General features: G+C 61.6%; 1 protein-coding gene across 1 annotated transcript in view; it reads right to left on the reverse strand.

Annotated features, from left to right (window-relative positions):
• Positions 1–274: 274 nt before the first annotated feature.
• The window catches only part of LOC115946035 (microtubule-actin cross-linking factor 1, isoforms 1/2/3/5-like), a 30,861-nt gene continuing 18,590 nt past the window's right edge, over positions 275–12,545 (reverse strand). The window contains exons 24-38 of the mRNA XM_034068648.1: positions 12,114–12,233; positions 10,909–11,078; positions 10,113–10,272; positions 9,058–9,249; positions 7,750–7,875; positions 6,883–7,026; positions 5,253–5,441; positions 4,966–5,080; positions 3,815–3,972; positions 2,980–3,142; positions 2,239–2,393; positions 2,090–2,164; positions 1,717–1,834; positions 1,444–1,610; positions 275–1,254 (exon numbers count right to left, since the gene is read on the reverse strand). Coding sequence (XP_033924539.1) covers positions 418–1,254; positions 1,444–1,610; positions 1,717–1,834; positions 2,090–2,164; positions 2,239–2,393; positions 2,980–3,142; positions 3,815–3,972; positions 4,966–5,080; positions 5,253–5,441; positions 6,883–7,026; positions 7,750–7,875; positions 9,058–9,249; positions 10,113–10,272; positions 10,909–11,078; positions 12,114–12,233 — 2,889 coding nt within the window. The 3' untranslated portion in view covers positions 275–417. The remainder of the gene's footprint in view (positions 1,255–1,443; positions 1,611–1,716; positions 1,835–2,089; positions 2,165–2,238; positions 2,394–2,979; positions 3,143–3,814; positions 3,973–4,965; positions 5,081–5,252; positions 5,442–6,882; positions 7,027–7,749; positions 7,876–9,057; positions 9,250–10,112; positions 10,273–10,908; positions 11,079–12,113; positions 12,234–12,545) is intronic.

Genomic DNA, 12,545 nt, shown 5'->3' on the forward strand with positions numbered 1-12,545 from the left:
GGGGGGACCCCTAACCCAGCACCAATAGCACTGGGGGGGACCCCTAACCCAGCACCAGTGGCACCGGTAGCCACCCCGAGGGGTAGAGCCCATCACGGTGGTGTCTGGGCTGCCCCAGCCCCACTGCCCCCAATACTGCAGCTGCAGTGGGTGCTCAGAGCTCATCACTGGGGTGCAGTGGGGCAGGGGCTGCAGCAGCTGGACCAGGGGGTGCTGTGAGGCACGGGGGTGCTGTGGGGCAGGGGGTTGCTGTGGGGCAGGGGGTAGTTGTGGGGCAGGGGTTGCTGTGGGGCAGGGGGTCGCACACACACCACAGCAGTGTGGGTCAGACCTATGGGCACATGGCTGCAGCTCCGCTATCCTGGAGCGGACAGAAGGGTCCTGAGTGGGGCAGGCCGAGGGTGCTGGTGCAGGGGGTCAGCGGCAGGGGCTGCACCGCTGTGGGGGGGACCCCTCGGGTTGCTCTATGGGCACAGAGGGGCTGGAGCTGCACGGTGCTGCCAGACCCACGGCCTGCCCCACATGCTGCGGCTGCCCTGGGTGCAGCTGGGTGCAGCTTGCAGCAACATCCAGAGCAGCAGTGGGGGCCTGCAGCGATGCGGCCTCACCTCCTGGTGCTGTGGCCTCATCTGCCGGTGCTGCAGCCTCACCTGCCGGTGCTGCGGCCTCGCCTCCCAGTGCTGTGGCCTCATCTCCAGGTGCTGCAGCCTCATCTCCAGGTGCTGCAGCCTCACCCGCTGGTGCTGCAGCCTCACGTGCCAGTGCTTCAGCCTCGCCTGCCGGTGCTGCAGCCTCACCTCCCAGTGCTGCGGCCTCGCCTGTCGGTGCTGCGGCATCACCCGCTGGTGCTGCAGCCTCATGTGCCAGTGCTGCGGCCTCACTTGCTGCTGCTGCAGCCTCGCCTCCCAGTGCTGTGGCCTCCCCTGCCAGTGTTGCAGCCTCACCCGCCGCTGCAGCAGCCTCACCTCCCGGTGCTGCAGCCTCACTTGCCACTGCCGCAGCCTCACCTCCCGGTGCCGCAGCCTCACCTCCTGCTGCCACAGCCTCACCTCCTGGTGCTGCAGCCTCACCTCCCGGTGCCGCAGCCTCACCTCCCAGTGCCGCAGCCTCACCTCCTGGTGCTGCAGCCTCACCTCCCGGTGCTGCAGCCAGCCTCGGCTCAGCCGAGGGTAGCTGCAGCTCAGCTGCATCAGGCAGGAGGCAGCCACGGGCACGAGGGCACCGGTCACCAGAGCGTGTCCTGCGCTGCACCGACTGCAAGCACAGAGGGGCAGCGCTCGCTATGGGGCCGGGAGGCACCAGGTTTGAGGCCGGGGGGCACTGGGGGTGAGGCCAGGAGGCACCAGGGGTGAGGCCGGGGAGCACCGGGGGTGAGGCTGGGGGACACCGTGGGTGAGGCCAGGAGGCACCGGGGGTGAGGCCGGGGGGTCCTGCAGCTCTCACCTTCCTGGCCATGGGGCTGCAGGGGGCAGAGGCACTGCTGTAGAGGCTGAGGCTGGAGCCGGAGCGGGTTGGGGACAGGGCTTTGGATGAGGGTGAGGATGTGCTGCCTCCGAAGGCCTCCGCGCTCAGGTACTTCTCATTGATCTTCAGGTTGGTCCTTCCCTTCACTGCGGTGATGGAGGCAGTTATGGGGTGGGAATGGGGCCGCATCCCACCGCAGTGCCCCCCGGCACTGGGTATGGGTACCAGGGTGTGGGCAGTGCCCATCCCCACCTCTGCAGGGGTCGTTCTTCACCAGGAACTCATCGAGCGCGATCCAACCACCACCGACCCGCACCATGAGGGTGCTGCGCAGGATGCGCACCATCCGCAGCTGCTGGGACTCACCAAACTGTGGTGACACCATGGGGGGTAAGGCAGGAGGGGTCAATGGGTTTGCCAGGCTGGGTGCCGGCGGTGCCGGAGCAGTGCCAGCAACCAGCTGTGCCCATCACCAAGGCATTGGGTCCTATCCATCCCATTGAGCAGCACAGAGCACCACGGGGCCCATAGGACATGGGGATGTGCAGACACAGTGGTGCATGGAGCTGCAGTACCCGGCATAGTGAAGGCCATGCACCAGTACTGCGGCACAGCCAACACTTACCCTGTACCTATTGGCACTGATCTGCTCCACCTGGAACCGCTTGGCACAGTTGCACTGAGCCACTTGCCGGTTCACCTGTAGGGTGAGCATGAGGGTCAGACCCCAAAGGACCCTGCCTATGGGATGCCCCATCCTGGCTACAGCCGCACCTCATCCTGGATCTGGTCGGCGTCGGCACCGCGGCGCAACAGGTCCCGGTTGGGGTGTAGGGCACTGACGAACTCACAGTAGTCAATGAAGCCGTCGCCGTTCATGTCAAAGATGCTGGCGACAGCTTTCATCTCCAGGACGTTGGTGGGGAACTCTGGGTGGGAATGGGACTCATTGTGCCGAGGGGGATGGTGCCGGCGCTGAACCATGGCCACCAAAGAGGGGGTCATGGAATGGTTTGGTTTGAAGGGACCTTAACACCTCATCCAGTTCCAATGCACTGACATGGGCAGGGACACCCATCATGGAGCAGGATGCTCCAAACCCTGTTCAGCCTTGAGCACTGCCAGGGATGGGGCAGCCACAGCTTCTCCATCCGACCTGTTCCATCACCCTCATGGGACTGTTCCCACCCACATGGGACTGTTCCACCATCCTCATGGGACTGTTCCACCACCATCATGGGACTGTTCCAACCCTCATGGGACTGTTCCCACCCTCATGGGACTGTTCCCACCCTCATGGGACTGTTCCCACCCTCAAGGGACTGTTCCATCTTCCACACAGAAGCTGTTATCCTCATCCCATCTGTATCTGCCATTGTCCCAAGCCCCTCTCCACGTTCCCTGCAGCCTGGGCTGGATCCCACAGGCAGACCCCATCCATCCCCATCCCCACCAGCACAGCCCCACTGCTCCCAGTGTGTCCGAGTGTATCCCATAGGCTCCCTATGCTCTCACTGGAGGCGAGGACGCTGTCGATGAACTCCCTCTGGCTGATGCGTCCGTCCTGGTCGCGGTCGATGCCCCTGAACACGTCAAGGACTCGAGACTTCATCTGCCCAATCCAGTGCATGTAGCGTTTGCGCCAGAGCCCGAAGTCAAAGTGAGCCAAGTCCTCCAGCTCCGAGGGGCACAGATGGGAATGAGACCATAGAGCACCCAGTGCACCCAGTGCCCATAGAGCACCCAGTGCACCCAGTGCCCATAGAGCACCCAGTGCACCCAGTGCCCATGCAGCACCCAGTGCCCATGCAGCACCCAGTGCACCCAGTGCCCATAGAGCAACCAGTGCACCTAGTGCCCATAGAGCACCCAGTGCCCATGCAGCATCCAGTGCACCCAGTGCCCATAGAGCACCCAGTGCACCCAGTGCCCATGCAGCACCCAGTGCATTGCTGTGCCCATGCAGCACCCAATGCACCCAGTGCCCATGCAGCACCCAGTGCACCCAGTGCCCATGCAGCACCCAGTGCACCCAGTGCCCATAGAGCAACCAGTGCACCCAGTGCCCATGCAGCACCCAGTGCCCATGCAGCACCCAATGCACCCAGTGCCCATATAGCAACCAGTGCACCCAGTGCCCATGCAGCACCCAGAGCCCATGCAGCAGCCAGTGCATTGTCCTCCCCATGCAGCAGCCAGTGCACCCAGTGCCCATGCAGCACCCAGTGCACCCAGTGCCCATGCAGCACCCAGTGCATTGCTGTGCCCATGCAGCACCCAGTGCACCCAGTGCCCATGCAGCACCCAGTGCATCCCCCCTGCACCACCCCATGCTCAGCACCCACCATACCTCCCGCAGACGCTGCATGGCCGTCTCTATCCGGTACTGCCTGTCCAGTGCCAGGAGCCAGAGCTGCTGCCATCGCTGCAGAACCTGTGCTGTGAGTGGGCTCTGGGGCTCCAGTGCTCCAGGCAGCTCCGCCGGTGCCTTCCCGGTGCTGCGGTGCCCTGCAGCCAACACACACCATGACACACAGCTGGTACATACACCATGACACACAGCCGGCACACACACCATGACACACAGCTGGTACATACACCATGACACACAGCTGGTACATACACCATGACACACAGCCGGCACACACACCATGACACACAGCTGGTACATACACCATGACACACAGCCGGTACATACACCATGACACACAGCCGGTACATACACCATGACACAGCCGGTACATACACCATGACACACAGCCGGTACATACACCATGACACAGCCGGTACATACACCATGACACACAGCCGGTACATACACCATGACACACAGCCGGTACATACACCATGACACATAGCCGGCACACACACCATGACACACAGCCGGCACACACACCATGACACACAGCCGGTCCATACACCATGACACACAGCCGGTACACACACCATGACACACAGCCGGTACATACACCATGACACACAGCTGGTACATACACCATGACACACAGCCGGTACATACACCATGACACACAGCCAGTACATACACCATGACACACAGCCGGTACATACACCATGACACACAGGCGGCACACACAGCCAGCACACACAGGTGGCACACACACCATGACACACAACCGGTACATACACCATGACACACAGCCGGTACACACACCATGACACACAGCCGGTACACACACCATGACACACAGCCGGTACACACACCATGACACACAGCCGGTACACACACCATGACACACAGCCGGTACATACACCATGACACACAGCCGGCACACACACCATGACACACAGCAGGTACATACACCATGACACACAGCCGGTACATACACCATGACACACAGCCGGTACACACACCATGACACACAGCCGGTACACACACCATGACACACAGCCGGTACATACACCATGACACACAGCCGGTACATACACCATGACACACAGCCGGTACCGCAGTCAGTGCCATGCGGTACACAGGGTCCTTACGTGTTGTCAGCCGGCGCGCAACCTGTGGGCCCAGCTCCGTGGGCAGCTTCTGCTTGCAGCTCTTGGTCACCCTCTCCACGTCCGGCTGCTTGTGGTTCAGCTCCTCCATGAAGACCTGGGGAGAGCAATGGTGTTGATGCAGGTGATGGCACACACACAGCATGCATGGTTGCAGCACCCGCTGGTGTTGGTGCAGGTGATGGCACACACACAGCTCCATGCATGGCTGCAGCCTCACTGGCACTGATACAGGTTATGGCACACACACATCACACCAAGCCCCTTACCTCATGCTGTGCACTGAGCTCCCGCAGCGGCTCCATGTCCTGCGGCAGAGGCTCCATGTCCTGCAGCGCCAGAGCCTCCTCGGCCGCCGCCATCCACTCCAGGAGCTGCTCTGCATCCTCCCGCTCGGCTGCCAACCGTGATGCTTGAGCCTGCAGCCGCTGTTCCTGCTGCTGCGCCCAGTGCTGCACCTGCGGCACAGTATGGGCTGTATACACCGGGGCTATGGCTGTACCTGCGGTACAGTATGGGCTGTATGGGTGTACACACTGGGGGCTATGGCTGTACCTGCGGCACAGCATGGGCTGTATGGCTGCATACACCATGGGGGTTGTGGTTGTACCTGCGGCACAGTATGGGCTGTATGGATGTATACACCATGGGGGCTATGGCTGTACCTGTGGCACAGCATGGGCTGTATGGCTGTATACACCGGGGCTATGGCTGTACCTGTGGCACAGCATGGGCTGTATGGCTGTATACACCGGGGCTATGGCTGCACCTGCGGCACAGTATGGGCTGTATGGCTGTATACACCATGGGGGCTATGGCTGCACCTGCGGCACAGCATGGGCTGTATGGCTGCATACACCAGGGCTATGGCTGCACCTGCGGCACAGTATGGGCTGTATGGCTGTATACACCATGGGGGCTATGGCTGCACCTGCGGCACAGCATGGGCTGCACACATGGTGACTGCAGCCGGGCACACAGGGTCATGGCATCACTGAGAACAGCCCCGTATGGTGCCCTCCTGCCATGGGGCAGGCACAGGGACCTGCAGCCAGCAGAACCCATGGCCATGGGGCAGGGATATGGGGCAGCACCATGGGGGCTCCCAGCCCTGACATGGGGCAGGGACCCCCACCAGCAGCCCCCATGGCTATGGGGCAGGTGCATGGAGCTCCGGTCCTGGGTCCGTGCCTGTGGCACGTGCCAGCACCAGTGTCTGTACTGCTGTGAAGTGGTGCTACCGGTGTCTGTACTGCTGTGAACTGGTGCTACCAGTGTCTGTACCACTGTGAACTGGTGCTACCGGTGTGGCTGTGCCATGTCCTGTCTGCAGGACCTGCAGCGGCTCCAGATCAGATCCCAGTATCTCTGACCTCCCCTCTGGAGCAGGCAGGGATCAGGCAGGTACCGGCACAACCAGTCTGACCCATCCGGCACAGCCTCCATGTGGGAACCCTCTGGGATGGGGATCCTGGACTCGGATCCCTGCCTGGGCTAGGGGCAACCATGGGAATGAGCCCCCACCATCAGCAGGACCATGGAGGCCGCGGTGATGGTGGAAGCCACATGTGCCACAGCTCAGAGGGCAGGAGGAGATGGATGTGGCCAATGTCCAGACCAGGAGATGATGGAACCATGGAGGGGTTTGGGTTGGGGTGACCTTAAAGCTCCTCAGCCCCAAACCCAACACCTTCCACTGGAGCAGGATGAGTCCAACCTGGCCTTGAGCACTGCCAGGGATGGGGCAGCCACAGCTTCTCTGGGCACCCTGTGCCAGCGCCTCAGCACCCTCACAGGGAACAGCTTCATCCCCTGTCTCCATCCCTGGCACATCCATGACCTCCCCTGGCACATGGCACCATCCCCATTGACCACCCCTGGCCCTGGCTCCCATCTCACCTCCTGGAACCGGCTCTTGGCCACGGTGAGCCAGGAGCGGATGGTGACGATGGCATCGGGATGGCAGCAGGACAGGATCTCCTCCCCCAGGGACATGATGCACTCCAGCTCCAGCTGCTGGCACTGCAGCGACTGCAGCAGCTCCTGCGGGTGCACCAGGCTTAGGTTAGGGTTAGGGTTAGGGTTAGGTTAGGGTTAGTTTAGGGTTAGGGTTAGGGTTAGGTTAGTGTTAGGGTGCACCATAGGAGCACCCACTGCACCCATGGCACTGTGTCACCACCATGGGTGTGGGTGCATGGACCCCAACCTCCCCCATGGGACCCCAAACCTGTGTGTGGGTGCATGGGACCCCAACCCCATGGCACCCAAACCCGTGTGTGGTTGCATGGGACCCCAACCCCATGGCACCCCAAACCCGTGTGTGGGTACATGGGACCCCCCCTTCATGGCACCCCAAACCCGTGTGTGGGTGCATGGGACCCCAACCCCATGGCACCCCAAACCCGTGTGTGGGTGCATGGGACCCCAACCCCCACCCCATGGCACCCCAAACCCCTGTGTGGGTGCATGGGACCCCCATCCATGGCACCCCAAACCTGTGTGTGTGTGCATGGGACCCCCATCCATGGCACCCCAAACCCCTGTGTGGGTGCATGGGACCCCCACTCCATGGCACCCCAAACCCATGTGTGGGTGCATGGGACCCCCATCCATGGCACCCCAAACCCCTGTGTGGGTGCATGGGACCCCCACCCCATGGCACCCCAAACCCGTGTGTGGGTGCATGGGACCCCCACCCCAGGACACCCCATATCCGGCTGCAATGTGACCCCAGCACCAGGATGCACCAGACCCGGATGCACTAACCTGGAGCAGGTCCCGGCTCTGCCCCACATCTGCCTCCTCCTCAGGTATTGCCCCATACTTGAGGCTCTGCTCCCCCTGCCCCAGGCGCCGCAGGAACGACTGCACCAGGACATGGAACTCCTCAGCCTGCAGTGGACATGGGACCTGCTCAGCCCCATGTGTGGGCACAGCCCCATAGACTGACCCTGCAGACCCACAGCCCCATAGACTAACCCTACAGACCCACAGCCCCATAGACTAACCCTACAGACCCCCAACCACAGCCCCATGGACTGACCCTACAGACCCCCAACCACAGCCCCATAGACTAACCCTACAGACCCACAGCCCCATAGACTGACCCTACAGACCCCCAACCACAGCCCCATAGACTAACCCTACAGACCCCCAACCACAGCCCCATAGACTAACCCTACAGACCCCCAACCAGAGCCTGTGGCTGCTCCGGCACCCGGCACGTGTGACTTATGGCAGCACCAGTGCCCGGAGCTGCCACCAGCCTGGCTGCCGTCTGCAGCAGGACAGGGGATGGTGTTTGCCATGGGGTGACACCACAGCCCCACCAGGACCCCCCCATGGTGACACCACAGCCCCACCAGGACCATGGGGTGACACCACAGCCCCACCAGGACCTGTCCATGGTGACACCACAACCACACCAGGACCTCCACATGGTGACACCACAGCCCCACCAGGACCATGGTTGACACCACAGCCCCACCAGGACCCCCCCTGGAGCACCAGCACACAACACCTTCCCCTGGCACCTGCAGCACCCAGCGCGGTACGTGGGCATGGCAGCTTGTGGCACAGCCACACACAGAGCTGCAGGGCCACACACAGCAGCCTGCGGCACAACCATGTGCAGAGCCAGACACCACACACAGAGCATGGGAGATGGGATGGGCACATGGGCACGGGGATATGGGCACCCCATGCAACACCCACAGCACAGGTACACATAGAGCCCAGGCACCAAAGCAGCACATGACCACCCATCAGCCAGGCACACTACACAGCCCCATGCAGCCCTGCCCCATGCAGCCCCATAGAGCCCTGCCCCATGCAGCCCCATACAGCCCCATGCAGCCCTGCCCCATGCAGCCCCATGCAGCCTCATACAGCCCCATGCAGCCCTGCCCCATGCAGCCCCATGCAGCCCCATGCAGCCCTGCCCCATACATCCCCATACATCCCCATACACCCGCTGCCATCACCTGCCGCATGCAGCCCCATGCAGCTGTGTCCCATACACCCCCATACACCCCATACACCCCATACATCCCCATCCATCCCCATACCCCCTACCATCACCTGCCGCAGCGCCGCCTCCAGCCGCGCCTGCCGGCCCAGGGACAGTCGGCAGACCAGGTCCCAGCGCTGGCTGAGCTCCTCCAGCTGCCGCCGCAGCCACAGGGAGTCCCCATGTGCCGGATCCCGAACCGAGCGCGTCAGGGCCCGAACACACCCAGCGCGTTTGCCAAGCTCCTTCTGGAAGGCCTGGAGGGGACAGAGACAATGGGAGGGATGTATGAGACTGTAGCACTGCAGCACTGACACCACTGCAGCACCTGCAGCAGTGCAACACTGACACCACTGCAACACCTGTATCACTGCAACACCTGCAGCACTGGAACAGCTACAGCACTGCAACACCTGCAGCACTGCAACAGCTACAGCACTGCAACACCTGCAGCACTGCAACAGCTACAGCACTGCAACACCTGCAGCACTGCAACAGCTACAGCAGTGCAACAGCTGCAGCACTGCAACACCTGCAGCACTGCAACAGTTAGAGCACTGCAACAGCTGCAGCACTGCAACAGCTACAGCACTGCAACAGCTGCAGCACTGCAACACCTGCATCACTGCAACACCTGCAGCACTGCAACACCTGCAGCACTGCAACAGCTGCAGCACTGCAACAGCTGCAGCACTGCAACACCTGCAGCACTGCAACACCTGCAGCACTGCAACAGCTGCAGCACTGCAACAGCTACAGCACTGCAACACCTGCAGCACTGCAACACCTGCATCACTGCAACACCTGCAGCACTGCAACACCTGCAGCACTGCAACAGCTGCAGCACTGCAACAGCTACAGCACTGCAACACCTGCAGCACTGCAACACCTGCAGCACTGCAACAGCTACAGCACTGCAACAGCTAAAGCACTGCAACACCTGTACCACTGCAACACCCGCAGCACTGACACAGGCACCACTGCAGCACAGACACCACCGCAGCACAGACACCACTGCAGCACAGGTACCACTGCAGCAGTGAGCACCACAAGGGATGGGATCACAATGGGGAGGTTATAGGGACAGGGATGGGGACAGTGATGGGGACAGGACACCAACCTTGTGCTTGTCCATCAGGTCACTGACCAGGTCTCGGTCACCACCAACAGGCACATCCTCGCTCAGCTGTGGCTCAGCTCGGTACAACCAATCCAGGAGAGCCTGAAGGGCCTCCGAGAACTTCCCTGACAGCAACAGCCGCTCCTCCAACTGGTGCTGCCTGTGGGGCGATGGGGCAGGTGATGGTGAGTACCGGAGCTGGTACCATGGGGCAGGTGATGGTGAGCGCCAGAGCTGGTACATGGGGCAGGTGATGGAGCAGCACCAGAGCTGGTACCATGGGGCAGGTGATGCTGCAGCACCAGAGCTGGTACCATGGGGCAGGTGATGCTGCAGCACCAGAGCTGGTACATGGGGCAGGTGATGCTGCAGCACCAGAGCTGGTACATGGGGCAGGTGATGCTGCAGCACCAGAGCTGGTACCATGGGGCAGGTGATGCTGCAGCACCAGAGCTGGTACATGGGGCAGGTGATGCTGCAGAACCAGAGCTGGTACCATGGGGAAGGAATGGATGCACATGGGACCCAGCACTATGGTGCTGGGATAGGGGTCAAAGCCAGGAGTTGGATGCCCAGGGAGGAATGGTGAGGCCAGGCCTTTACCTGGAGCCATATGGGATGCAGGGGACACCCCATTTGATCCCATCTCACCTTATCCCATCCCCAATGCCGTCTCTGTCCCTACAACCATCACATCTCCACCTTCATCCCCATCCTCATTGTCATCCCACTACATCCAGTGCCATCCCATAAAGTCACACCTTATCCCATCCCATCCCATCCCATCCCCTCCCACCTCTCCGCACTGTGGTTACACAGCAGATCCCATCTGTCCTTGAGGTCCCTGAGCAGCTCCTCCATCAGCTCCATGTCCTGCTCCAGCTGAGCCTCCTCCCTCAGCGCTCGCCCACTGCGCAGTGTGGCCTCCAGCACCGGCCGCTTGCAGCGCAGAACCTTCTGGAACGCCTGCACAGGGGACATGGGGGATGGGAGATGGGAGATGGGAGATGGGAGATGGGAGATGGGATGGGTACATGGGATGGGGACATATGGGATGGGTACATGGGCAAAGGGACATGGGAGATGGGACATGAGAGATGGGATGGGCACAGGGACATGGGGACATGGAGGGTAGGATGTGTACATGGGCACAGGGACATGGGAGATGGGATGGGTATATGGCCACAGGGATATATGGGATGGGTACATGGGATATGGGATGGGTACATGGGCACAGGGACATTGGAGATGGGGGATGGGATGGGTACATGGGAGATGGGATGGGCACATGGGCACATGGGAGATGGGATGGGGACATGGGCATGGGACATGGGAGATGGGACATGGGAGATGGGAGATGGGGACATGGGCACAGGGACATGGGAGATGGGATGGGAACATGGGTACATGGGAGATGGGACATGGGTACGGGCACATGGGAGATGGGTACATGGGCACAGGGACATGGGAAATGGGGATGGGCACATGGGCACGGGGACATGGGATATGGGATGAGTACATGGGCATGGGGACATGGGAGATGGGCACACGGACATGGGAGATGGGACATGGGAAATGGGGATGGGCACATGGGCATGGGGACACTCCTTCCACCCCAAGTGCTGCAGGGCACCCTGTGGTGCTGATGCTCCTCATCCCAGGCCCCCCCACCCCACAGAGCCCCATGCACACCCACAGGAACCAGTACCCCCACCCCACAGAGCCCCACAGGAACCAGTATCCCCAGTACACAGAACCCAATGCACACCCCACAGGAACCAGTACCCCCAGTACACAGAGCCCCATAGGAACCAGTATCCCCAGTACACAGAACCCAATGCACACCCCACAGGAACCAGTATCCCCAGTACACAGAGCCCCATAGAAACCAGTATCCCCAGTACACAGAACCCCACAGGAACCAGTATCCCCAGTACACAGAGCCCCATAGGAACCAGTATCCCCAGTACACAGGAACCAGTATCCCCAGTACACTCCCACCTTGTGCTCAGCCAGCTGGGACTTGAGCTCCTCCTGACTGGTGCTGGTGTCCGAGGGCAGCTCCAGGCTCTGCTCAGCCTCTGCCATCCAGTCCAGGAGCAGCTGCCGGGACTCAGTGAACTGGGGCACAGGGATGGGATGGTGGGAACCTGACCCCATAGACTGGGATACACTGGGACTGCCCCCATCCCAGACCCACAGTTCCTGCCCCATCCCAGACCCACAGCTCCTGACCCCATCCCAGACCCACAGCTCCTGCCCCATCCCAGACCCACAGCTCCTGACCCCATCCCAGACCCACTGATCCTGACCCATCCCAGACCCACTGATCCTGACCCATCCCAGACCCACAGCTCACAATGATCCTGCCCCATCCCAGACCCACTGATCCTGCCCCATCCCAGACCCACAGCTCCTGCTCCCATCCCAGAC

This window comes from Melopsittacus undulatus, chromosome 1, assembly GCF_012275295.1.
Source record: "Melopsittacus undulatus isolate bMelUnd1 chromosome 1, bMelUnd1.mat.Z, whole genome shotgun sequence".
NCBI lineage: Eukaryota > Metazoa > Chordata > Aves > Psittaciformes > Psittaculidae > Melopsittacus > Melopsittacus undulatus.